At 42.0% G+C, this 25812-nt stretch overlaps 1 protein-coding gene across 4 annotated transcripts in view; it reads right to left on the reverse strand.

Moving 5' to 3' along the window:
• LOC124118117 (neuralized-like protein 4) overlaps positions 1-25812 on the reverse strand; it is a 52892-nt gene that overhangs the window by 21991 nt on the left and 5089 nt on the right. The window contains exons 2-11 of one of the 4 annotated variants that reach the window (XM_048394437.1): positions 25397-25751; positions 23876-24174; positions 19786-19936; positions 16633-16721; positions 15898-16156; positions 14835-14922; positions 12691-12958; positions 11166-11328; positions 9936-10178; positions 6319-6387 (exon numbers count right to left, since the gene is read on the reverse strand). In XM_048394437.1, coding sequence (XP_048250394.1) covers positions 6319-6387; positions 9936-10178; positions 11166-11328; positions 12691-12958; positions 14835-14922; positions 15898-16156; positions 16633-16721; positions 19786-19936; positions 23876-24174; positions 25397-25751 — 1984 coding nt within the window. Of the gene's footprint in view, positions 1-6318; positions 6388-9935; positions 10179-11165; positions 11329-12684; positions 12959-14834; positions 14923-15897; positions 16157-16632; positions 16722-19785; positions 19937-23875; positions 24175-25396; positions 25752-25812 lie in introns of all 4 variants that reach the window. The other 3 variants (XM_048394436.1, XM_048394439.1, XM_048394438.1) reach the window with 3 other exon arrangements.

Genomic DNA, 25812 nt, shown 5'->3' on the forward strand with positions numbered 1-25812 from the left:
TTTCGCCAATATTGAGGGACTGTCTAAATATTTGGTAAAGCTTCAATATATCTAAAGGGACAAGAAGCCAAAGATGGTGAAGCAGGAGGCTTGATTTAAGACGACTCCAGTCTCAGTTGGTTTGGTTGGTTGTTTAACACCGCACTCAGCATTATTCCAGCTATATGACAGCGGTCTTTCAATAATCGAGTCCAGACCAAACAATCCAGTAATTGACATTATGAGCATCGATCCACGCAATTGGGATCGATGACAGGCATCAACCAAGTCAGCGAGCGGCAGCCTGACCACCCGATCCCGTTAGTCGTTTCTTGCCACAAGCATAGTCGCCTTTTATGGCAAGCGTCTGTTGCTGAAGACCTATTCTACCCCAGATCTTCACAGGTCCCAGTCTCAGCATGACAACGATCACAAGTCTGTGTTAGAGTATGGGACTTATGACAGTCGTAGTGCTACATCACTTTGTGGAGTGGTTTACAAGCTCAGTTAGTCCTACAATTCTAAAGGAACCTGCACCAGTCGTCCCACTGTTTTTGAGTGTCACATAATAGTTTCATGCTGTTGTCAGTAATATTAGTATGTCATGGCAGCCCCAAAGCTTAGTGTGAGCACTGATCCTTGTTTGGATGAAGGGCAAGCTAGTATACGGCCTGTGTGCTTACTGAGGGAGGAAGACATGTTTACCACTGAAACCCATGAACAACAGACAGGGCTGACAAACCAGGGGATTAGAACACAGAATGAATGGATCCTGGTACAACAAAGGGAGGTAACACACAGATGGCTGACAGGTCTAGGGTCATAATCGGAGCTAATCTGGGATCCTAACTGATCAGCAGATCCTGGCAAGGCCCAAGAAGTGTCAAATTATTTTTGTTCCACTGACATTATATTGCTCTGCGAGGACATATTTCTGACTACAGGCTGTTGTAAGGCCTTTCAGTCAGATCATCCTGTGGCAATCTATTGTCTGTTCTTTAATGTACGCTGTAGTCACCACTGACACGATGTAAACACTGGCTATACAATCAAATTACACCATTCATCCCTGACTGAAACAATCAGCAATATCACATGTATTTTTTGGCGTGCCATCTCCCCTACAACTGGCTGGCAGTATACATCCTCCCAAGGCAAGGGAGTTAACTGTCCATATAAGTTCAGTTTCCACCCTTGGCGTACCATCTCCCCTACAACTGGCTGGCAGTATACATCCTCCCAAGGCAAGGGAGTTAACGGTCTGTATAAGTCCAGTTTCCACCCTTGGCGAACTAGCCTGGAATTATGGAGTTACATTTTGGCTGGACTAATGAGTCTATGCACAGACCTATCAAAATCGCAAAACAAACTAGACACCCGGTTCGTAAACAACATGCATTTCAATGTGCAGATTTCGGTCAACTGCAGGACTGGATTTGCAAAGCATGTGTACCGCTAGCTGGGTGTCTACAGACATTTTGCAAATTCTGTCATGTTTTTATATCTAGGTGCTAAGGTAATTTGATGCACTTCAAGGGGTAAAACATGTATTATTGAGTGAGTGAGTGAGTGAGTGAGTGAGTGAGTGAGTGAGTTGGGTTTAATGCCGCTTTAACAGTATTTCAGTTATGTCAGCTATATTGTCAGCTAGATGTTGGAGGAAAGCCCAAAGTGATGCAGGTCTCAGACATTTACCACTTTGGTGAAACCCACGAGCATGGGTATGGTGCTGACAAACCTAGAACCATAATCAAACCCACTATCATAGGTTTCTGGCAATTTCTTCTCATCAATTCCTAAATCAAGCCACAGTGGAGACTATGTGAATCGTTTTTATCAAAACAAGCAATATGACATGTCCGGTTGTGTTTAAGGCAATAGCCCTCCAGAAAAGATCACTACTACCACTATCAAATGGCACCACGTTACCGTAAGACCTATCTATGTGCCAAGTTTGGTGAAGATGTATCGTATGGTTTTCAAGATCTGCTCTGGAAAGTGGCACTAATGCCATTTTCAGGCTACATCAAAGTCGTAACCATGGAAACTCGAAAATAATTTTTTCAAAAATCCCAAACAATCAAAAGGCAGCAGCTTACCACTAGACCTATCTATGTGCCAAGTTTGGTTAAGATATATTTCATGGTTTTTTAGTTCTGCTCCGGAAACAAAGCGTGACGGACGGCCAGCACCCATTGCTATATCCCCCCCCTTCCACTTGGTGGTGGGGCATAATATACTGGTGACATAATACACTGGATTTGGAGGGAGGCCAGGCAATCAGCTACACAGATTCACAACAGCTACATTGTACCAAGGGAAGGACAAGATATACCAGGCCCACGGTCGCAGAGTAAAGGCAAGGAGGAATAAATATTGTTTTACGCCGCATCAGCAAAATAAATGGCAAAGTCCATGAAAAGCAGCATAGGTTGATAGAGGAAGCAACATGACACGCTGACAAACAACATACATTGCTCTGACACAAGAAACTGAACCAAAGACTGTGTTTCTTTTTATTGAGTAAGTGTATGTTGTTTTACGCCGCTCTCGGGACAGTCATGGAGATGGCACACAAACACAGAGTAAAACAAGTGTAGTCTTAGTGTATCGGGACGTTTAAGTCAGCCTTAGTGTACCGGTACGTTTAAGTCAGTCTTAATGTATCGGTACGTTTAAGTCAGCCTTAATGTATCGGTACGTTTAAGTCAGTCTTAGTGTATCGGTACGTTTAAGTCAGTCTTAGTCTATCGGTACGTTTAAGTCAGCCTTAGTGTTATCGGTACGTTTAAGTCAGTCTTAGTGTATTGGTACGTTTAAGTCAGTCTCAGTGTATCGGTACGTTTAAGTCGGTCTTAGTGTATCGGTACGTTTAAGTCAGCTCTTAGTGTACCGGTACGTTTAAGTCAGTCTTAGTGTAATCGGTACGTTTAAGTCAGCCTTAGTGTATCGGTACGTTTAAGTCAGCCTTAGTGTATTGGTACGTTTAAGTCAGTCTTTGTGTATCGGTACGTTTAAGTCAGTCTTAGTGTATCGGTACGTTTAAGTCAGCTCTTACAGCGGCCTATTCTGCCCTGGAATCCATACTCGGTATATCATTGATAAACTTGTTTCTTTCTTTGTGTTTGTTTCTTGTTGTTTAACAACGCACCCAGCAATATTCCAGCTATATGACGGAGGTCTGTAAACAATCAAGTCTGGACCAGACATTCCAGTGATTGACAACATGAGCAAGATACACATAATTGGGATACGATGACATGCATCAGCCAAGTCAGCGAGCCTGACCATCCGATCCCATTAGTCGCTTCTTACGACAAGCATTGGTTGCTGAAGACCTATCTTCCAGATCTTCATGAATAAATACAGCAGGGAGTTGAGCTTCACATGACTCATCTTATACCAAGAAAACAACAATGCTGCCTAATTTGGTATATATATATTTTATAAGTCATAAATATTTGATTTGGTTCCACCAGAAATCTACTTCCCAGCTGTTGCAGAAGCCAACACTATGTACAGACATAGCTCCACTATAGTCCTGGATCTATGTGCATAAGGCGATCTTAACACTTTCATGACCGCAAGTCCCATTCTGTAACATAGGCTTACGATAGTCGTGGCGCTAAGATCACTTTGTGCAAGTGGGCCCTGGATCTATGTGCATAAGGCGATCTTAGCACTTTCATGACCGCAAGTCCCATTCTGTAACATAGGCTTACGATAGTCGTGGCGCTAAGATCACTTTGTGCAAGTGGGCCCTGGATCTATGTGCATAAGGCGATCTTAGCACTGAGATGATTATAACTCCCATTCTGTAACGTAGGTTTACAATAGTCGTAGCACTAAGATCACTTTGTGCAAATGGGCCCTGGATCTATGTGCATAAGGCGATCTTAGCACTGAGATGATCGTAACTCCCATTCTGTAACATAGGCTTACAATAGTTGTAACGCTAAGATCACTTTGTTCAAATTGGCCAAGTTCCATCGACTTTGGATAATCACATTTTAAGGCTGTTTGAGGAACACGGCCCAGGTTTACAGTGTGGCTGGGGACTTCAACATTTCTCTTCTCGCTCAAATACACCCATATTCAGCGATTACAGGCAGATATTTAAATTGGAAAGTTACGCCAATCGGAAATGACTGCAAAGTTACCATCTACTCTGGTAGACAAAATATTTATGTTACATTGAAATCTTCTGAAATTTGAAAATATGTTATTTATGTGCTTATTTTCATATTGTAAAAATATTACACAATAATTATTAAAAAAATCAGCAAAATGAAATTAGTAATATGGATAGCTAGTTCTTGCAAGACAGCACTGCATCACAGAACACAGTGGGCGGCCTGGATTCTAGGGCTGGGATGGGTAACTCAGGTATTCGGGTTTGGTGGTTCCAGAGTAGGCCCCGGGTACCCACAGGATGACAGGAACCGTGGTTAGTCATGTGATATTCTGTTTAATGACAATAACAATCAAACTCCATGGTTACACTACAAGACACTACATGGTCACATTTCTTTCTGACTATGCACAAATTTCCTTCTGAATTTTACATGTTTGAGTAAAGATAAAGCTTGAGTCAACATCAGTGTATGCATGATCAGATCATGTTATGCATGTATTTAAGAAGTTTTATCCAGGGCTCATGTGAAACAATTCTCAAGTGGACATTTTGTTGGCAACTCTTGAGGCCTACAGCAGGTATCTGGGTGGGGTTGGGTAATAGGGGGTTGGGTAATAGGGGGTCGGGTACCGGGTAGTAAATTTGGACTCATCCCAGCCCAACGAGGCTCAGTGGTGCAGCATCCTGGTGTCAAATAGCCCAGCTTATATATAGCTCTATATATAGAGGTATGTAGGTATTAGTAAAACAAAGGTTCGTGTCAAATAGCCCAGCTTATATATAGCTCTCTATATAGAGGTGTATGTGGGTATTAGTAAAACAAAGGTTCGCGTCAAATAGCCCAGCTTATATATAGCTCTATATATAGAGGTATGTAGGTATTAGTAAAACAAAGGTTCTTGGGTTATTGGTTAAAAGCAAACAAGCGGGGTGTCCAGCACTGCCTTGTTCAACATAAACACGAGTAAAAGATGACAGAAGTTTCTGGTTAGTTTCAGAACTTGATGAAACTAAATCATATCAATTGTCACATTCTGTATTCACCATAATAACAGCCCTTGGTGCTTTGTATATTGACAATCATATCCGATGTTACATACTGTATTCACCATAATAACAGCCCTTGGTGCCTTGTATATTGACAATCATATCCAATGTTACATACTGTATTCACCATAATAACAGCCCTTGGTGCTTTGTATATTGACAAAAGTCAAATTTGTTTTGAACACACTTAGTTCAAATATTGATGAAAATAAAATATTTTTGCTGACACTTTGCCATGGGAACGCCATGGCAATCCTATGTAAAAGGTCCTGTTGTATTCACAAGGAAATCAGGTCAGGTGTCATGTAAATCTTAGTTTGAGTATGAAGATTACTTTGAGATTTGTTTTGAAGTGGATCAGGGGTGTTTCTTGGGGTGGGTGCTTCTTATGACAAATACGGTTCAGTGGTCACATGGATGGATTTGGACAAAAGTAGTGAACGTTAATAGAAAAACCAAAATAAACATGACTCAATAATAAAAATAATGGCTACCGTTACTGAAACTGTGCCCAGTTTTACACTGAAATGCAAGTTTGTTACACACAATCTTAAGATAAAGCATGCCTGTCACCATGGTAACCTGTTAACTCTCTTTGTACCACTTATAAACTCCAGCCTCACGGACTGAATCATGCATTTGTTTTGTAACAAAACTTATTCTTCAAAACATTACTTCTTGCAGAAAACACATGCATGTAACAGGCAACATTCCTTGCAGAAACATGAAATAAGTTGTAGATTTTTGCCACGTAGTCATTTGCAACAATTACAGGACTTAACCCTATAAGCAGTGGTGGACACCTTGCAAGTTCAGCAGGATGAGATCTACACAGAGAGACAGGCAGTTCCTTGAAGCCCAGCCTAATCAAACTTAATAATAATGTACTTAATGGCTTTTTTTAAAGACAAGACAAAACATTCACCAATTAAAATTAAAATTTGAAGCCAGAAAAAAGAAAACATCCAAACACAGGAAACTCAATAAAAAGCAGAAAAATTGCATGCACTATACAGGAAGGGCATTCTATTCAAGGTCCAAACCTCACTGGCCTCAATCTGGAGTAAGCAGACTTGGGGGCGCAATTTCAAACCTTAAATATGAAGGTGAAGGCCAAACGTGCAAACATGACTAGTATCTAAGCAGATGCAACATACCAAGTTTCACCCCGTGTTGTTTCAGGGACGTGACATGATCTGGCCAGGTAGGTGTGCACCCATTGACACCTAGAGACACACGGTAAACCACAGTCAAACCCAGCACATATATGAATACAGCAGTATTGTGGCATGGAAATTATCAACTTGTGCTTGCTCGTTTCTTGTTTAAAGCTGCACTCAGCACTATTCCAGCCATATGACAGCGGTCTGTAAATAATCGAGTCTGGACCAGACAATCCAGTGATTGATATCATGAGCATCAATGAACGCAATAAGGGATAAGATGACATGCATCAACAAAGTCAGCAAGCCTGACCACTTGATCCTGTTAGTCACCTCGTACGACAAGCATAGTCGCCTGTTACGACAAGCATGGTTGCTGAAGGCCTATTCTCACCTGGATCTTCACGGTGTAAATTATCAACAGAAAACTTCTTAAAACTGCTTTGTTTTGTTTGTTGTTTAATGCCGCACTCAGCAATATTCTATTGATATGAGATCAGCCTGTAAGTTAACAAGACTAAGCCAGGGATGCCAGGGGTTGATATTATGAGCAACAATCCACACTCTAGGTGTCATTGTCAACCAAGTCACTGAGTCAGACCACTCAATTCATTATGTCGCCTCTTACGACAAGATTGGAGGACCCATTTTAACCCTGAATCCCCATATGGACTACTGATGAAATGCTAGGTAACAGATTGAGGCATGTGTGCTGGACCAGACAATCCAGTGATGAGGCATGTGTGCTGACATGGGGGGTGATGCCAGTCAGCAATATTGCAGCTATATGATGGCTGGACCAGACAATCCAGTGATGAGGCATGTGTGCTGACATGGGGGGTGATACCAGTCAGCAATATTGCAGCTATATGATGGTTGGACCAGACAATCCAGTGATGAGGCATGTGTGCTGGACCAGACAATCCAGTGATGAGGCATGTGTGCTAACATGGAGGGTGATGCCAGTCAGCAATATTGCAGCTATATGATGGCTGGACCAGACAATCCAGTGATGAGGCATGTGTGCTGGACCAGACAATCCAGTGATGAGGCATGTGTGCTGACATGGAGGGTGATGCCAGTCAGCAATATCGCAGCTACATGATGGCTGGACCAGACAATCCAGTGATGAGGCATGTGTGCTGACATGGGGGGTGATGCCAGTCAGCAATATTGCAGCTATATGATGGCTGGACCAGACAATCCAGTGATGAGGCATGTGTGCTAACATGGAGGGTGATGCCAGTCAGCAATATTGCAGCTATATGATGGCTGGACCAGACAATCCTGTGATGAGGCATGTGTGCTGACATGGAGGGTGATGCCAGTCAGCAATATTGCAGCTAAATGATGGCTGGACCAGACAATCCAGTGATGAGGCATGTGTGCTGACATGGGGGATGATGCCAGTCAGCAATATTGCAGCTATATGATGGCTGGACCAGACAATCCAGTGATGAGGCATGTGTGCTGACATGGGGGTTGATGCCAGTCAGCAATATTGCAGCTATATGATAGCTGGACCAGACAATCCAGTGATGAGGCATGTGTGCTGACATAGGGGGTGACAGAGCCCTGTCACACAACACACACTGTGTCAACAATGCCACTGGAGTACAAGGTGTGGGTGGGTGAGTGAGTGAGTGTTGAGGAACACTGCAGTTTACCATGACACACGTTATAGTCACATAGATCTCGTGTTCAAAACAAAGGGCATCCTGGGCCCTTCAGGCTTGCTGCTGTACCCTTTGATGTTCAGTTTGTTTTTTGCTTAATGTCACTCAGGAATGTTCCAACTATGTGACAGAAGTCTGTAAACAGTGGAGTCTGGACCTGACAAACAGGTGATCAATATTGTGAGTGAGTATGGTTTTAGCAATATTCCAGCAATATCACGGCAGGGAACACAAAAAATGGGCTTCACACATTGTACGCATGTCGGGAATTGAACCCAGGTCTTTGGCGTGACGAGTGAACACTTTAACCACTAGGCTACCCGACCGTGGAGGGTTAGTGAATATGGTTTGACGCCACTTTTAGCAATATTGCAGCAATATCACGGGGATGTTAGGACTCGGCAAAAGAGGGAAAAGGTTAAACTTGGTCTGACGACAGTGAACTTGTGGTTGATAATGTGACAGTGGATCTTCATCAAGTAGAGCTCAGTTATCCAGTATATCATATCCCCATTCTATTAGGACAAGTACCAACAACCCATTGGCTAACCTGTTGACTTGGAGTCAAATGACATGACACCGATCAAATTTCACACAAATGTGATAGTGTGAGGCAGGGTGATGGAGATGGTCGTTTCACTAAAGTAAAAGGTCCTTGGCCCAGACTTGATTATTTACAGACTGCCATGTAGCTGAAACATTGCGGAGTGCGGCATTTAACAAAAAACGTGAACAACCATTGTGACCATTCCCTCAGTTAGTCTTGTGACCAGAGTGGGATGTACTACTCAGGTGCGCATGTACTCAAGGGATGGTAGTGTCCATTCTAACATGTGCAAATGGCCATTCTAGGAGCTACTGACACAATATAGAAATCAAAAGATGTAAAACTGAAGACAGATGAGAACTCACAGAGGAAACATGGATAAAGATAAATATTGCCACACAAAGTTACTTCCTACGTTTGCTCCTAGGAGTAACACGTTTAGATGAGGACTCCCCACAGGGTCTACACAGTGATGGAATATTACTGATATTACTAATTCTCTATCGCCACATATGAAGCTTAGGTTGTGGGGATCTCTGGGTCATATTTCCCCTGAATCCTCTGCTGCAGTGACAGTGAATGTATGTAAAGAAGGGATTAATCTTGGATTCTTAACCATGGCAGGCAAATTGGCAAAGGAAATCAAGTTCTTGTTTTCATTAAACCCAGAAGTATTTTAACCTAGTATTTGAAGATTGCAGTCAATGCATTAGTGTGAAACTGCATAAAAGCCTCTTCCTTTATTGATCCTGGTATCAGATATGTGTATCTATCTAAATATACACTTGAAAATATTATGAGAATCATTTCTGTGTGTCACTGAAAGATGAAAATATCCCGTTCAAAAGTGGAGAACTTTAAATCCAATTTGGAAATGTTAAATGACGTTTGCTGTAGATTTAGACCTCTGAGGTCTAGACAAATCCCTGGAAACACATGCAGCTTCAGCTTAATCACTAAGCAGAGGTAGCCTAATAGTTGAAGCCAAAGACCCAGTTTGATTTTCACATGGCCCTATGTGTGCAACCTATGCTTGCTGTTCCCATGCGGCAATGTCACAGTGGATGAGAGACACAGTAAGTTTTTCTTAATTGTCAAGAAATATGTCCTGGACCTTTTCAACACCCAGAGTTCCCTGACTCCCACTGATAAAACTGAAATACATCTTGGATACTTGGGACTCCCCTGAAACAGTGGTTATTGGAGAAGCCACTTTGAGAAATTCTTTAAAACACATGTTTTCGATCAACTTCTGTTACTGTAGACCTTATATACCGTACCAAACTAAGTGAAGCTCTCAACAGTCATGTTGTTTATTCCTCTGAAGAGTACACAGCTTAGCTTGACCACACAAGCCAGACAGACAGCTACAGTCAACGGTCACTCACCTGCTTCGATCGACCCTGACCACCGGTCAACCATCCTCTCAATGACCACCTCGAACAGTTCGTTGTCTCTCAACGGACGACTGCTCATCACGATTGCATCATTGAACTCTCCCGTAGCGTTTGGTCTGGCGGCAGTCTTGCCGTTGTTGAGGACGGTGGCATTGTGACCGTGCAGGTGGTGGAACCGCACATCGTCAACATCGGTGAAGACACTGGACTCCAGGTCAGGAGAACTCAGCACTTCTACAACACCCAGAACAACACGGGTCATCAGTAAAGGCAACAAAACACTTTCCCCATCACTTGCCCAACAGACACACATGTAGAAAAAGTAATCCAAATGTTAACTGTTAAAGTTCGTTTGTAAATACAAAAGGCTAAAAAAATAATAGTCTTGGTTCTCAGGCAACGCTTGCATCATCATAAAGTCTGCTGCATATTTTGTTTTTGATTCCATTTTAAATTTAAAACAAAATCCTAATACAAAATCAATGCGATCCAATATAGCACGCTGTTACCTCCCTTTACATGTGCATTGCTTTACTGCGCATCTCGTGTTATGGTGATGGTTGCAATGTATGCTTGTTTATGCAGTAAGGCCCTTTCCCAGGTTGATGGTACACAACCGTTTATCTGGTTGCATACTTAATTACTAGTTTGAACAAGCACAACAAAAAAACACCACCACCCACAGCACTATAGTTTCAAAAGTCATTGCCCGAGAACCAATTCTTTTTTATTTTTAAGCCTGACAAGATCTTGCAAGAGCCAGTCTTCATTCAAGATGGCTGCACCAAGAGTGATTGACTTCATAGTCGCTAGGGTAACTTGTTAAGTGCAAAGTAAAGTTTTATGATCGTAATATGTTTGTTTGTTTGTTGTTTCTGCAGTTGAGTCTGGATCAGACAATCCTGTGATTGATGTCATGAGCATCAATGCATGCAATTGGGATCGATGACATGCACCAACAAGTCAATGAGCCTGACCACCCGATCCCGTTAGTCGCCTTTTACGACAAGCTTGGGTTGCTGAAGATCAATTCTACCCCGGATCTTCACGGGTTATATCTACAGGTAACCTAGCTCTACGTATACACTGAAAACACAGTATGTTTATCTCCTAATCACCAAGGGCAGGGACTGGCAATATACATGTCTACCCTAAAAGCAACATGTCGGCTTCTGCACTAGAAATAAGGAGTTGGAGTCATGCTAATGTTTTACTGCCCACCTGACTGGTCAACTATTGTAGCCTGTGCTGCCTGGCCATACAGGTCAATGACCCCGTACACCATCTCGGGAACACTGGATGCAGCTGGACCCTGGTCAACACCATTGACGAAGAAGTGCAGAGTCCCGTCTGGTTTGCGTACCACGCCCACTCTGTCTCCCACCTGCAGAAACAGCATCCATGTATTATGTACGTGTGGTACACGACGGAGGAGATGTTCTTACATGATACTGAGTGAACTTGAAGATCAACATACACATCGGACCACATCTACCCGACACAAGGGAGATAACCGACTCTACACATCTACCCGACACAAGGGAGATAACAGACTCTACACATCTACCCGACACAAGGGAGATAACAGACTCTACACATCTACCCGACACAAGGGAGATAACAGACTCTACACATCTACCCGACACAAGGGAGATAACAGACTCTAAAAGTTTAGTTTCCACCCTTGCCAAACTCGGCTGGAATTTATGGGCTCAATCGTAGCACCACCAGTGACTATTACGATTTATGTCCCTTCTATGTCCATCTTACTGATCAATCAGATTCCAACCCCTCATATCACTTGCATGTGCTTTAAAAAATGACGGTGCCCAGTCAAGACCATCTGATCGATAATCAAAATCTATATTGTCATAAAACTATAGTGGCATTAAATCACTTAAGAACTTTCATAAAAAACATGAAATGATTTGGTAAGTATCTGTCAAAACCCAGTTGGCGGTGCATATGCTCTGCAAATCCTGCAATCGAACGAAATCGGTATCGCAGTTGCCATGTTGTTTATGAACTAGATGTCGATTGGGGGGGTCGGGTAGCCTAGTGGTTAAAGTGTTTGCTCGTCACGCCGAAGACCCGGGTTCGAATCCCGACATGGGTACAATGTGTGAAGCCCATTTCTGGTGTCCCCCGCCGTGATATTGCTGGAATATTGCTTAAAGCGGCGTAAAACCATACTCACTCACTCACTTGATTGGACTTTGCATAGACTCGTTAGTCCAGCCAAAAACTCCATAATTTCAGCCTAATTCGGCAGGTGTGGAAACTGGACTTTTAAAGTCAGTTAAATCCCTTGTCTCGGGAAGATGTACGAACCAGTAAAACTTGCACACGTGGACCAACAGCAATGAATAGATATTTCTTCTGTTTTTGAATACATTTAAGAATAAATGTGCCATACATATTCCGTACCAGGAGTAGAAATGTTTATTACAAGGCTTGGCAGACAGCTTGTAGACATATTGGCCATAAAAATGATCCGATTGCAAACAACTCACATCCAAAATTGAGGAGGTAAATTCCTTGCAATAAGAAACATATTTTTCTTGCAGACCGGGTGAAAATAACGAAATCCTATAAAATGACGCTGAACATGCTATCCAACTTATCTAATCAATCATGTTGACATTATGTAAAAATAAGTAATCCATTATTATTCTATTACAAAATTATCTTAAAAGTTTGAGATGTGAAATATTTTCAAAAAGCAATAAAAATAACATACATCTACCTTTAAGCGATCCAAGTTTTGACCATATTCATCAATAATGGTGGTTCCGTTGTGCATGACGCCATTCCCTGTCATCATCCAGGTGCCGGAGCGAATGTTGGTCATCGTGGAGGGATAGTCCAGCTCCTCAGGGGAGTGTAACGTCACCCCGATCTCAATAGACCCCGCCCACTTGTCAACCATTCTCTCGAGTCGAACTTCGAAAACTTCATTAGCACGCAAACATCGATTTGTAAGCACAACACCATTGTTGAAGTCATCAAGAGCACTGAAAAAAGAAGACGAATTATCTATATCCCTGCCCACTGTCAAAGACAATGATATATGCAATAAAATGTGACATTGTAAATTATCAGTTTGTCCACCTGCTTGAGGAAGAGGTTGAATACAAGAGCTACTGCCAAACATCTCCCTGAAGATCCGGGGTAGAATAGGTCTTCGGCAACCCATGCTTGCTGTAAAAAGCAACTATGCTTGTCGCAAGAAGCGACTAACAGGATCGGGTGGTCGGGCTCACCGAGTTGGTTGATGCATGTCATCTTAACTCAATTGCAAGGATTAATGCTCATGATGTCAATCACAGGACTGTCTGGTCCAGACTCGATTATTTACAGACCGCCGTCATATAGCTGGAATATTGCTGAGTGGGGTGTTAAACAACAAACAAACGTACAACATCTCCCAAAAACTTGTCAGTTTTAGTAAGACTGTTTGATAACCAAAGTTTTAATCATCTTCCAGTATGTGAAGGCTGAGCATATTTTGTATCCTTGAGCACTGCACAGTTCATTCATTAAGACGAAAGTACCCAGTACAGATGAGATACAAAAGTTGTGAGCATGCTGACCCTTAAATTCTGGTGAGTTTCTAATACATCTACAATAAATCCTTTTACAGCTTTGTTTGTTGCAGTGTCTACTGGTGTGCCACTTTTTGAAATAAGGAAATGATTTTTAAATCGTAACACAACAAAGACTCTTGACAGTGTGCGTTTCTACATCACCGCTAACTTTGTTGGGGTGAGTGAGTGAGTGAGTGAGTGAGTGAGTGAGTGAGTGAGTGAGTGAGTGAGTGAGTGTGTGAGTGAGTGAGTGAGTGAGTGAGTGAGTGAGTGAGTGAGTGAGTGAGCGAGTGAGTGAGTGAGGTTTTACGCCGCTTTTAGCAATATTCCAGCAATATCACAGGAGGGGACACCAGAAATGAGCTTCACACATTGTACCCGTGTCGGGAGTCGAACACGAATCTTCGGCGTGACGAGTGAACGCTTTGACAACTAGGCTACCTGACCGCCCCGGGACAGATGACAGTGATACAGTGGAGAGTGAGTAATTATTGCATAAGGCTGCATCAGCAATTAAGACACGGTTCTACACCTGACGAGATATTTGCTGCCCGAGGCATCATCCTCAATTAAGGGGGCATAGCAGTCAATTATCTCAATTCCATTCTCCTGTCACTTCATCAACTCATTGATGGAATTTTGCATCATCCTGATTGCAGAACTCCTAACTAAGAGTGAGTGAGTGGGTTAAAATTGACCGTCGCATCGGCATTATTTCAGTCATATAGCAATGAGAATGAGTTGATATATACACAATTGCATCATGTATACAAAGTTATTGTAAGGGTTACGCTATTTTTCAGGGCATTATCATTTGCAGAAGCCAGAGGTTTTCAATTAACTGCCCGACGAAGGAGGCAAAATGATAATGCCCTGAAAAAAACGTTATTATATCTAAAATAGATGGAATTTGTTATCAAATAAAAAGAAACAATGATATCGGTTTTGAAACATTTACTGCAATCAATACAAATCTCACTGACCCACTTTTACAAATATGGAAACATCATAGAACAAACATGATGACGTCACTACTGAACGTGACTTCACCTATTCCTATCCTATGACGTCACCCAACAACGGGTGTGATAATGGCCCGTTGTCAAGCAATATGAGGGCATTATCAAGTTACAGTGGCCTGCTCATATTTGATAACAGGTGGGCAGTTTAATGATAATAATTCTATCCATTTTAGCTATAAATTAAAATACAAATTTGTCAAACATATTTGGGCATCACAATATTACCTACAACTGTTTAATAACACAGGCTATAAGCCACCAGAACACTAGTGTGGACTTACTTTGGCCTGTGGGCAGTTCGGTGGCTGTTGATGACGGCAGCGTGAGCTCCACAGTGTGGGTTGAACAGCAGCTTCTCCCCATCCTCCTCTGTGGACCAGAAGGTGAGATATGAAAACATGAAACACTGAGAAAGACGGGGTACTCCAGGGCTTACACCAGGGGTTTTATTTGTTTGTTTGTTTTTTGCCGCACTTGGCAATATTCCAGCTTTATGATGGCGGTCTCTAAATAATTGGGTCTGGACCAGACAATCCAGTGATTGACAACATGAGCATCAATCTATGAAATTGGTGGGATACGGTGACATGCATCAACAAAGTCAGCGAGCCTGACCACCCGATCCCTTAAGTCACCTCTTACGACAAGCAGTCACCTTTTACAACAACTGCCACCTTCAGGAGAGATGTGAATACATGATCTTAACTCTTCTCAAAGTCGTCATAAACACAAGAAATATTACTCAATTCTTAATAAATACCATAAAAGGCGACCGAGGGTCAAACATCATACAACTGGTCCAAGCCCCGCGATAGAAACAAATACCTTTAGTCCACTATAAAGCCTTATATTGATATGTGGCAATATCATTTAAAAAGGCAAATTTTCACTAATCCTTGTGAAACCTAAGTACTGGGCAGTTCTGCAAGGACTATAGGACTAGTGCCGATTTCTATTGCTGCAAGCATAACCAGTGAATGACCTTGACAACAAGCCTCGAAAGTTTCCATTTCAAATCTATAACAAGCCATACAAATAAACACTTTCATGCTGGGTGTTTGACTGGAGGGCCCTTGATCTTTTTTTATAAGTTGTAGCAATATTTGAGCAATGTCAAGTCATGTGACACAGAGGATTGGATTCCTATGTCCTGCCCATGTTGTCATGCATAGAAGGGGACACAACTCTTGTCATGCATAGAAGGGGACACAACTCTTGTCATGCATAGAAGGGGACACAACTCTAGCTTAACCAAACATCCCAAGTGTATTTCCTAAGCCTTTAAGTAACAAAAGACGCTGGCATCCTTCATGAGCTGAGGGTACCATCACTGCACAGCACTACCTTCCAATGGTTCTTCATCATACATATCGGGGTACTGACGGAAGATGCTGTTTGCCCGCCGCTCTGGGACCGGGGGGTTGTTGGGGTACGCTGGGTCCGCTCGGTCCAGCATTGTCACTTTCACAGCCATTCCGTACAGGTCCACCACGCCCCATGCCGGTCTGGGTGTGCTTGGCGCGGCGATGCCCTGATCCACGCCGTTGATGAAATAATGAAGGGCGCCACAATTCTTCCTGACCAGACCAATAATATCTCCTTCCTGCAGGGTCAGATAAACAACCATGGAGAACATTTCATGTACAAATAAACAAAATAAATAATTTAAATAAATTTGTGGAAACATGTTTATGCATACCGAAGCATAATATATATGTTTGTTGCCTAACGCTGCACTCGGCAATATTTCAGCTAATATATGTAAATAATCAAATCTGAACCAGACAATCCAGTGACTGACATCATGAGCATTGATTCATGCAATTGGGATACAATGCAATGAACCAAGTCACCGAGTCTGACCATCCAATAAGACAAATTTGTAAAGTATGATAGTGTTTAATACTATTAAGGCAAATTTGTAAAGTATGATAGTGTTTAATACTATTAAGGCAAATTTGTAAAGTATGATAGTGTTTAATACTATTAAGGCTAATTTGTATAGTATGATAGTGTTTAATACTATTAAGGCTAATTTGTATGATAGAGTTTAATACTATTACTATTACTATCACTTACCGTGAGTTCATCCAGGTTGTACTGGCCGTACTCCCTCCTTGTTCCCTTGCCATTGGTCAGAATGCCACACCCACTCATCATTATTGTCCCTGGAACACGGAGACCTACACTGATTCTCATCATTACTGTCTAAACTGTAGAAAACAGGTTCAACACAATGGAGTGAGTGAGTCATAATTTTATCGCAATGATCAACACAATGGAAATCTTATAAATAACTTACATAATCAAAAGGATGACAAGAAACATGACATCATGTCTGCATCGCAAATGAAATGTTACACATAATTATTTATTTACAATGTTATTACTGTTGATTATGTATCAATGTATAGGGCTCAAATATTTAGTGAAGTGGGCCATTTGACAAAAGTAGGGAGTGAGGCAGTATGTGTGGAGTAATGATTGACAGTTATACAGGTGCTCTATGTGTGGAGTAATAATTGACAGTTATACAGGTGCTGTGTGTGGAGTAATAATTGACAGTTATACAGGTACAGTATGTGTGGAGTAATGACTGACAGTTATACAGATGCTCTATGTGTGGAGTAATGATTGACAGTTAGACAGGTGCAGTATGTGTGGAGTAATGATTGACAGTTATACAGGTGCAGTATCTGTGGAGTAATGATTGACAGTTATACAGGTGCTCTATGTGTGGAGTAATGATTGACAGTTATACAGGTGCTCTATGTGTGGAGTAATGATTGACAGTTATACAGGTGCACTATGTGTGGAGCAATGATTGACAGTTATACAGGAGCATTATGTGTGGAGTAATGATTGACAGTTATACAGGTGCAGTATCTGTGGAGTAATGATTGACAGTTATACAGGTGCAGTATCTGTGGAGTAATGATTGACAGTTATACAGGTGCAGTATCTGTGGAGTAATGATTGACAGTTATACAGGAGCATTATGAGTGGAGTAATGATTGACAGTTATACAGATGCTCTATCTGTGGAGTAATGATTGACAGTTATACAGATGCTCTATCTGTGGAGTAATGATTGACAGTTATACAGATGCTCTCTGTGTGGAGTAATGATTGCCAGTTATACAGGTGCTCTAAGTGTGGAGTAATGATTGACAGTTATACAGGAGCATTATGTGTGGAGTAATGATTGACAGTTAGACAGGTGCAGTATGTGTGGAGTAATGATTGACAGTTATACAGGTGCAGTATCTGTGGAGTAATGATTGACAGTTATACAGGTGCTCTATGTGTGGAGTAATGATTGACAGTTATACAGATGCTCTCTGTGTGGAGTAATGATTGACAGTTATACAGGTGCAGTATCTGTGGAGTAATGATTGACAGTTATACAGGTGCTCTATGTGTGGAGTAATGATTGACAGTTATACAGGTGCTCTATGTGTGGAGTAATGATTGACAGTTATACAGGTGCACTATGTGTGGAGCAATGATTGACAGTTATACAGGTGCAGTATGTGTGGAGTAATGATTGACAATTATACAGGTGCTCTATGTGTGGAGTAATGATTGACAGTTATACAGGTGCACTATGTGTGGAGCAATGATTGACAGTTATACAGGAGCATTATGTGTGGAGTAATGATTGACAGTTATACAGGTGCTCTATGTGTGGAGTAATGATTGACAGTTATACAGGTGCATTATGTGTGGAGTAATGATTGACAGTTATAAAGATGCTCTATGTGTGGAGTAATGATTGACAGTTATACAGGTGCAGTATCTGTGGAGTAATGATTGACAGTTATACAGATGCTCTATGTGTGGAGTAATGATTGACAGTTATACAGGTGCTCTATGTGTGGAGTAATGATTGACAGTTATACAGGTGCACTATGTGTGGAGTAATTATTGACAGTTATACAGATGCTCTATGTGTGGAGTAATGATTGACAGTTATACAGGTGCTCTATGTGTGGAGCAATGATTGACAGTTATACAGGTGCTCTATGTGTGGAGTAATGATTGACAGTTATACAGGTGCTCTATGTGTGGAGTAATGATTGACAGTTATACAGGTGCAGTATCGGTGGAGTAATGATTGACAGTTATACAGGTGCTCTATGTGTGGAGTACTGATTGACAGTTATACAGGTGCTCTATGTGTGGAGTACTGATTGACAGTTATACAGATGCTCTCTGTGTGGAGTAATTATTGACAGTTAAACAGGTGCTCTATGTGTGGAGTAATGATTGACAGTTATACAGGTGCAGTATCTGTGGAGTAATGATTGACAGTTATACAGATGCTCTATGTGTGGAGTAATGATTGACAGTTATACAGATGCTCTATGTGTGGAGTAATGATTGACAGTTATACAGGTGCAGTATCGGTGGAGCAATGATTGACAGTTATACAGGTGCTCTATGTGTGGAGTAATGATTGACAGTTATACAGGTGCTCTATGTGTGGAGTAATGATTGACAGTTATACAGGTGCAGTATCGGTGGAGTAATGATTGACAGTTATACAGATGCAGTATCGGTGGAGTAATGATTGACAGTTATACAGGTGCTCTATGTGTGGAGTAATGATTGACAGTTATACAGGTGCAGTATCTGTGGAGTAATGATTGACAGTTATACAGGTGCTCTATGTGTGGAGTAATGATTGACAGTTATACAGGTGCTCTATGTTTGGAGTAATGATTGACAGTTATACAGATGCTCTATGTGTGGAGTAATGATTGACAATTATACAGATACTCTATGTGTGGTGTAATGATTGACAGTTATACAGGTGCTCTATGTGTGGAGTAATGATTGACAGTTATACAGGTGCTCTATGTGTGGAGTAATGATTGACAGTTATACAGATGCTCTATGTGTGGAGCAATGATTGACAGTTATACAGGTGCTCTTTGTGTGGAGTAATGATTGACAGTTATACAGATGCTCTATGTGTGGAGTAATGATTGACAGTTATACAGGTGCTCTATGTGTGGAGTAATGATTAACAATTATACCAGGTGCAGTAGGTGTGGAGTAATGATTGACAGTTATACAGATGCAGTATCGGTGGAGTAATGATTGACAGTTATACAGGTGCTCTATGTGTGGAGTAATGATTGACAGTTATACAGGTGCTCTATGTGTGGAGTAATGATTGACAGTTATACAGGTGCTCTATGTTTGGAGTAATGATTGACAATTATACCAGGTGCAGTATTGCGACGGGCCTCACCAGCAGTGCTGCCTGACCTCATGTTGGTCATGGTGGCAGGGAACTCCAGGTTGTTGGGGTTGTGTGTCGTGATGCCCACCTCTATAGACCCCGACCACTTGTCCACGAGGCGGTCTAGCCGAATCTACAACACCACCACACCAACATAATTGTCTTGTGTGGCTAACAATCCAGTACCATCACATCCCCCACATTTACACTCCATAAAATGAAATTAAACAATTCAGACAAATGCCTGTGGCAAGAATCACCATCAGCTGACCACTGCATGTACTGTTCATGAGAAGTAAGCGGAAATGTTTGTACAGTATTTAGCAAAATACATTTCATATATAAAGAGTGAGTTGGGTTTAACGCTGCTTTTAACAGTATTACAGTTATATCACGGCGTGTCAGCTTAATGTGGGAGGAAAGCCCGAAGTGATGCAGGTCTCAGACGTTTACCACTTCGGTGAAACCCACGAGCACGGGTATGGTGCTGACAAACCTTGAAACATAATCGGGGCTTACCGGGATTCGAACCCACAATCATAGGTTTCTGGCGTGCCCAAGGGACGCAACTCTGCACAGCGAATCACGGCGCCTTAGATCACTGGGCCACCCGTGTCCCCGATTTTTATATATAAAGCAGCTGCAATGAAGTCCAGCTTGACATGGGTGTAAACTACCAAGTATCACTTCCTGACATGAAACCAGATGGATTCTTTTCACTGCAATCTATTGATGACCCATGTCACTCAGGTATAAATGATACAATTATGAAAGGAACACAATATATTTTTTCCTAGTTATTAATTGGTACAGTGGTCCCTCGTTACAACGCTACCAATGGGGTCCAAATAATTGGTGGGCGTTATAGATGATGAGCGGGGGAGCGCGCTCTGCCAATCTCACGATCTTCGCCTTGTCTTGCACATTGCAATGATACAAGTTGTTTACCGTTCATAGTGTAAAAATATATATCCATTATGTTTTTGCCGTATGTTATTATTTACAAGCCTTAACTGTCACATTCAATGTGAATGTAGTCTACTTACATGAAAATATCGATCGATAATGGTAGTAACAGACACTATGAGTGAAGAGCCAATCACAATTCATTAGACAAGTACAGAGTGTTTCAGTGGCATTGATTGGTCATGTTGCTTAAAATACGGAAAACGAGAGTTTTGACCAGCACAATGAGCATTCATACACATTCATAAAAATATAGATACACATTCAAGCCAGATTACTTGGTTTGATACGGTTATTTGATCTGAATCAAAAGGAATGATCGCCGTGTTGTGACAACAATTACATGTGAGTTGACAGTGTCGCCTCAAATTGGATTGCCCACTAATTAAGAATATAAACTTTGCTTGTGGTTCTCTTTTATTGCATGCATGCGCTTCTAAGATCAAAGGATGTATAGTGTGAAAAGTTAGTGAGTGAGTTGGGTTTAACGCCGCTTTTAACAGTATTCCAGTTATATCACGGCGTGTCAGCTTAATGTGGGAGGAAAGCCCGAAGTGATGCAGGTCTCAGACGTTTACCACTTCGGTGAAACCCACGAGCACGGGTATGGTGCTGACAAACCTAGAAACATAATCGGGTCGAACCGGGTTTGAACCCACAATCATAGGTTTCTGGCATGCCTAAGGGACGCAACTCTGCACAGCGAATAGCGGCGCCTTGACGACTGGGCCACCCGTGTCCCCGTGAAAAGTTAACTAGTAGAACAATCATATTTCCGGGACTTGCCTCGGATGTTTTCAAAACAGATTATTAGAACTCCATTCAGCGATAAACGGTTGATTGTGCAATGAGAAGCGTTATGAGCAAATGAACAACGAACAACAATACAATCATTTTGGGAGCCATGCCTTACCACGCGTAGTAACCGAGGTAGCGCTTTATCGAAGAGCACAATAGCGAGGAATCACTGTATTTATATTTTTTCATAATTATGAATTCTTGTGGGCCGTTCAAGTTGTGCCCTATATTTACCCGACATTCCATATCAATTATGCCTTTCCGCAGACAGATAATCAATTTTGACGTTCAAGACTAATCGAATGACCGGTTATTTGATCCAGCACTACTGGACGTCTCAGGAATTGCTAATGACATCACTGGAACATTCTAGCATGGCTACTGTTGGCAGTCATCATCATGTGGATGTCAAAACACTTAATACCATCCACTACATTAAAAACACAAAGTACACATGGTGGGGTATGTTCACAGGTGATGTTTTGGGGTTCAGACCATAGGCGGATCCAAAGAGGGGGGACCCCCTACTTTTGAAAAAAAAATGTAGCATGTTGTAGACTATCCCCCCTCCCATTGAGGGAGGATTTTGATTTTTGGACCCCTCCCTTCTAAGAATGCTGGATCAGTTGTTGCGGACTTGAAGTTAAGCCAAACCGGTCTCCTTGTTCTCATTTCTTGTTTTTAGCAATATTAATCATGTTGATCAATAACACTACCTCTTTGTGTCCTTGATGGACAAAGACCATAAGTTAGGATTCGGTGAGGTGAGGTGAAATTGGGTTTAACGTCGCGTCCAAGATTATTGCACTTATATAGCGACGTGCATGCACGTGTGTGTGTGTGTTTGTGTGGCTGCTTGTACTTGTCCGGACTGATGCCAATTTATAGAGCTAGCTCACTGAGATACCATGCCGGGGTCGGGGATCGAACCCCGGACCTTCCGCTTTCCGGGCGGACGCTCTACCACTAGACCACGGAGGCTGTCTTATGATTCGGTGGTCATGTAAGTCCACCTCATGCGAGGGAATTTGGAAAGAACTGCCCACTTCATGTATGAATATATGGAAAAACATGCGACATGATGGAGATGCAAGAAATGGAATGATGCATTCAGGGTGGAAAATGACAGACAGTTGTGATACTTAGGTGCCTAACAACCTCCTCGATGCATCCTGAGGATGACAGGGTCATGGATCGTCATGATATGACTGAAATATTGGCAATGTGACGTTAAACTTTACCTCACCCACTCACTCACAAGGTTATGGAATTTTTTTGTTTGTTTGTTGTTTAACGCCGCACTCAGCAATATACCAGCTATATGACGGCAGTCTATAAATAATCGAATCTGGACCAGACAATCCAGTGATTGATATAATGAGCATCAATCCACACAATTGGGATACCATCACATGCATCAACCATCATGGAAGAAATAGCGGCAATAAAACATATGTAAGTTTTATATTTGGGATAACACTTTCTCATTCAAGTATTCTAGTACTTTGGGGGTTGAGTCCCATCAGGGATTCGAACCGACACTGCCCGAGTGTGCACCTAATCGCCAGCACACAGAGTCAGCGATCTAACCCACTCAGCCTCCAAGGCCACCACAAATATGAAAGTCTGACAACTGGTAGTCAAAATCACATACTTTGTGTATCCCTCTGACAATGGTAAACTGGCATGGTTCCCATGGCTGAAAGCTATTCTGTGTTCATAGCTGTTGGCCATGGGAGCCGTGCCAATTTACACTTGTCAGAGGGGTACACACTTTGGCAGTGTGGGTTCGAATCCCGGATAGAACTCAACCAAAAAGAGTACTAGAATCTGATACTTTACTGAGAAAGTTTTATCCCAAATATAACATTTGTTACACTTGACCACATTCTAAATGGCACTGTGTGTTCAAAAACAAATGGCTTCTTGTGAATGTGCAAAGTTGTTGACATATTAATATCTGCAGTTTTTTACATGATTGAGAGTTTATGAGCACCTGACGTGTCGAAAAGCCATGTTTCCAAGGTTTACTGAATCAATTAATAATAACTTTTTGTGACAAAACATCAAAGCATCTTTTCTGTTTTTCAAAACTTTTTTATGAAACTATGCCATGTATGCAGCAAGGCTAATATCTGGTTCAAATTTTAATGTCAACATGCTTAAAGCTTAATCACAAATCAATAGTTCATTCAAAAGATCTGGATGTGAAAAATTAATTGTCATACAAAAATGTTTTCATTCAACTCATCAATGACACTGGTAAGTCATCAACATGATCAAACAGAAACATCCGTATGAAACATACCTCAAACACCTCCTCATCTCTCAAAGGCCGGTTGGTCATGACAACTCCATTATTGAACTCATCCATAGGTCGTCGGCGTTCAGCTGTACGGCGGCTGTTGCTCAGCTTGACAAGCGTTCCACAGCGTTCATGAAATGTAAGCCGGTCATTAGAATGATGCCGTTCATCATCCACTCCAGCCCCGAAATCCCGACTGGCAGCCAGGTCATTGGCAATCTGATTGGATAACTCCGCGAGGAACTCGTTTGCAAGCTCATTGGCAATGTCATTGGTTATTCTGGCGGCATTCACAGCACAGGCTAAAAGAGCAAGGAGAAGGGATAAGTACATGCTGTCAAGAGTAGAAGTCAATCTGTCGGATTGGATTGTTGTTTAACGCCGCACTCAGCAATATTCCAGCTATATGACGACGGTCTGTAAATAATCGACTCTGGACCAGACAATCCAGTGATTAATATCATGAGCATCGATCCACGCAATTGGGATCAATGACATGCATCAACCAAGTCAGCGAGCCTGACCACCCGATCCGTTAGTTGCCTTTTACGACAAGCATAGTCACCTTTTACGGCAAGCATTGGTTGCTGAAGACCTATTCTACCCCGGAATCTTCACAGGTCCAATCTGTCAGAGAGGAGGTGAAATGGGGCTTGATGTTACATTTATGATTATTGCGCTTATATAGGGACATGCATGCACGTGTGTGTACGTGGCTGCTCACATTAGCCTGGTTTCACAGTGCTAGCCCGCTGAGATACCATGCCACAGTTTTACATGGATACCCCACTCAGACAGTACACAGACTCCAAGCCATCCCGCCATGTTTTATCCCCTTAAGGCTGAGCGACAGGCTAACAGCTTTTGTTTAATTTTTATTGTCCTTAAGCATGGAATCATCACAGAATAAAAATGCTTCCTCCAAATGCGAGTCTGGCATAGATCAACATTGACTGAATAAGCCCTTGATATACATAAAATAAGAAACTCAGAAGTATGTCATAAATGAACTAAGCTGGAAAAGATGTTTTCCTGAGGACAAATCTTTTGTTTATGAGACAGCACCCAAAGTCGAGTTGAAGACTGGTGTCATTGATGTGACTGAACAGTGTCATTTCATTGAACGTCTACTATAGTTTTGTTTAGTTAGAATTGAAACAGACAACACATGGAGCTTTGGTTGTGACTGGCTCCAGTGTCCGAAATAACTGCCTGCCCGCCGACCCACGGCTAGCAACTTTTCTCAAGTTATTGTTTGCATTATTTCCACTGAATCAAGATGCAATTTGTCTTTTGGTTTTCGCGACTTTTCAATATTTCTGATGTCTGAATGCAGGCAGGTAACTTTGAAGATGGGCAGGCAACAATTATGGGTTACCTGCCCGACTGTCTTGTTGGGTTTCAAAATTAATTTCAAACACTGACTGGGTCAAAGCCATTCATCACAAGATGGAGACTTCATACACATGGCAACTGGATGTTTGTCAATGGGCCATTCTAAGACTACAACTTGATTGCTCTTACCTGCATCCCTGCTATTTGAGTCCACTATTGACACCTGTGCACATTTCCCATACATATCAACAACGGCATACACTCGAGAAGGAATACCAGTAGCAGCGGGACCTTGGTCCATTCCATTCACATAGAAGTGTAAAACACCCTGGGACGATCTCATGACCCCGACACGATCTCCCTCGGATAGTTGGTCCAAGTCCCGCCCATATTCCTCGATCATTGAGTGTCCATCCTTGAGGATGGAGCTTCCTGACATGACCCATGTGCCTTCACGAAATCCAGTGGCACTGATGGGGAAGCTGAGGTTGTTGGGGTCACATGTCGTCACTCCAATTTCAATAGAACCACTCCAAGAATTAACCTGGGAAAAGAATGGTCAACATTGTTGAGGGTCATGAATTAAAGTTGAAAGTTTGTACCTT

Source organism: Haliotis rufescens, unplaced genomic scaffold, assembly GCF_023055435.1.
Source record: "Haliotis rufescens isolate VD_foot unplaced genomic scaffold, xgHalRufe1.0.p SCAF_13, whole genome shotgun sequence".
In the NCBI taxonomy this organism is placed as follows: Eukaryota; Metazoa; Mollusca; class Gastropoda; order Lepetellida; family Haliotidae; genus Haliotis; species Haliotis rufescens.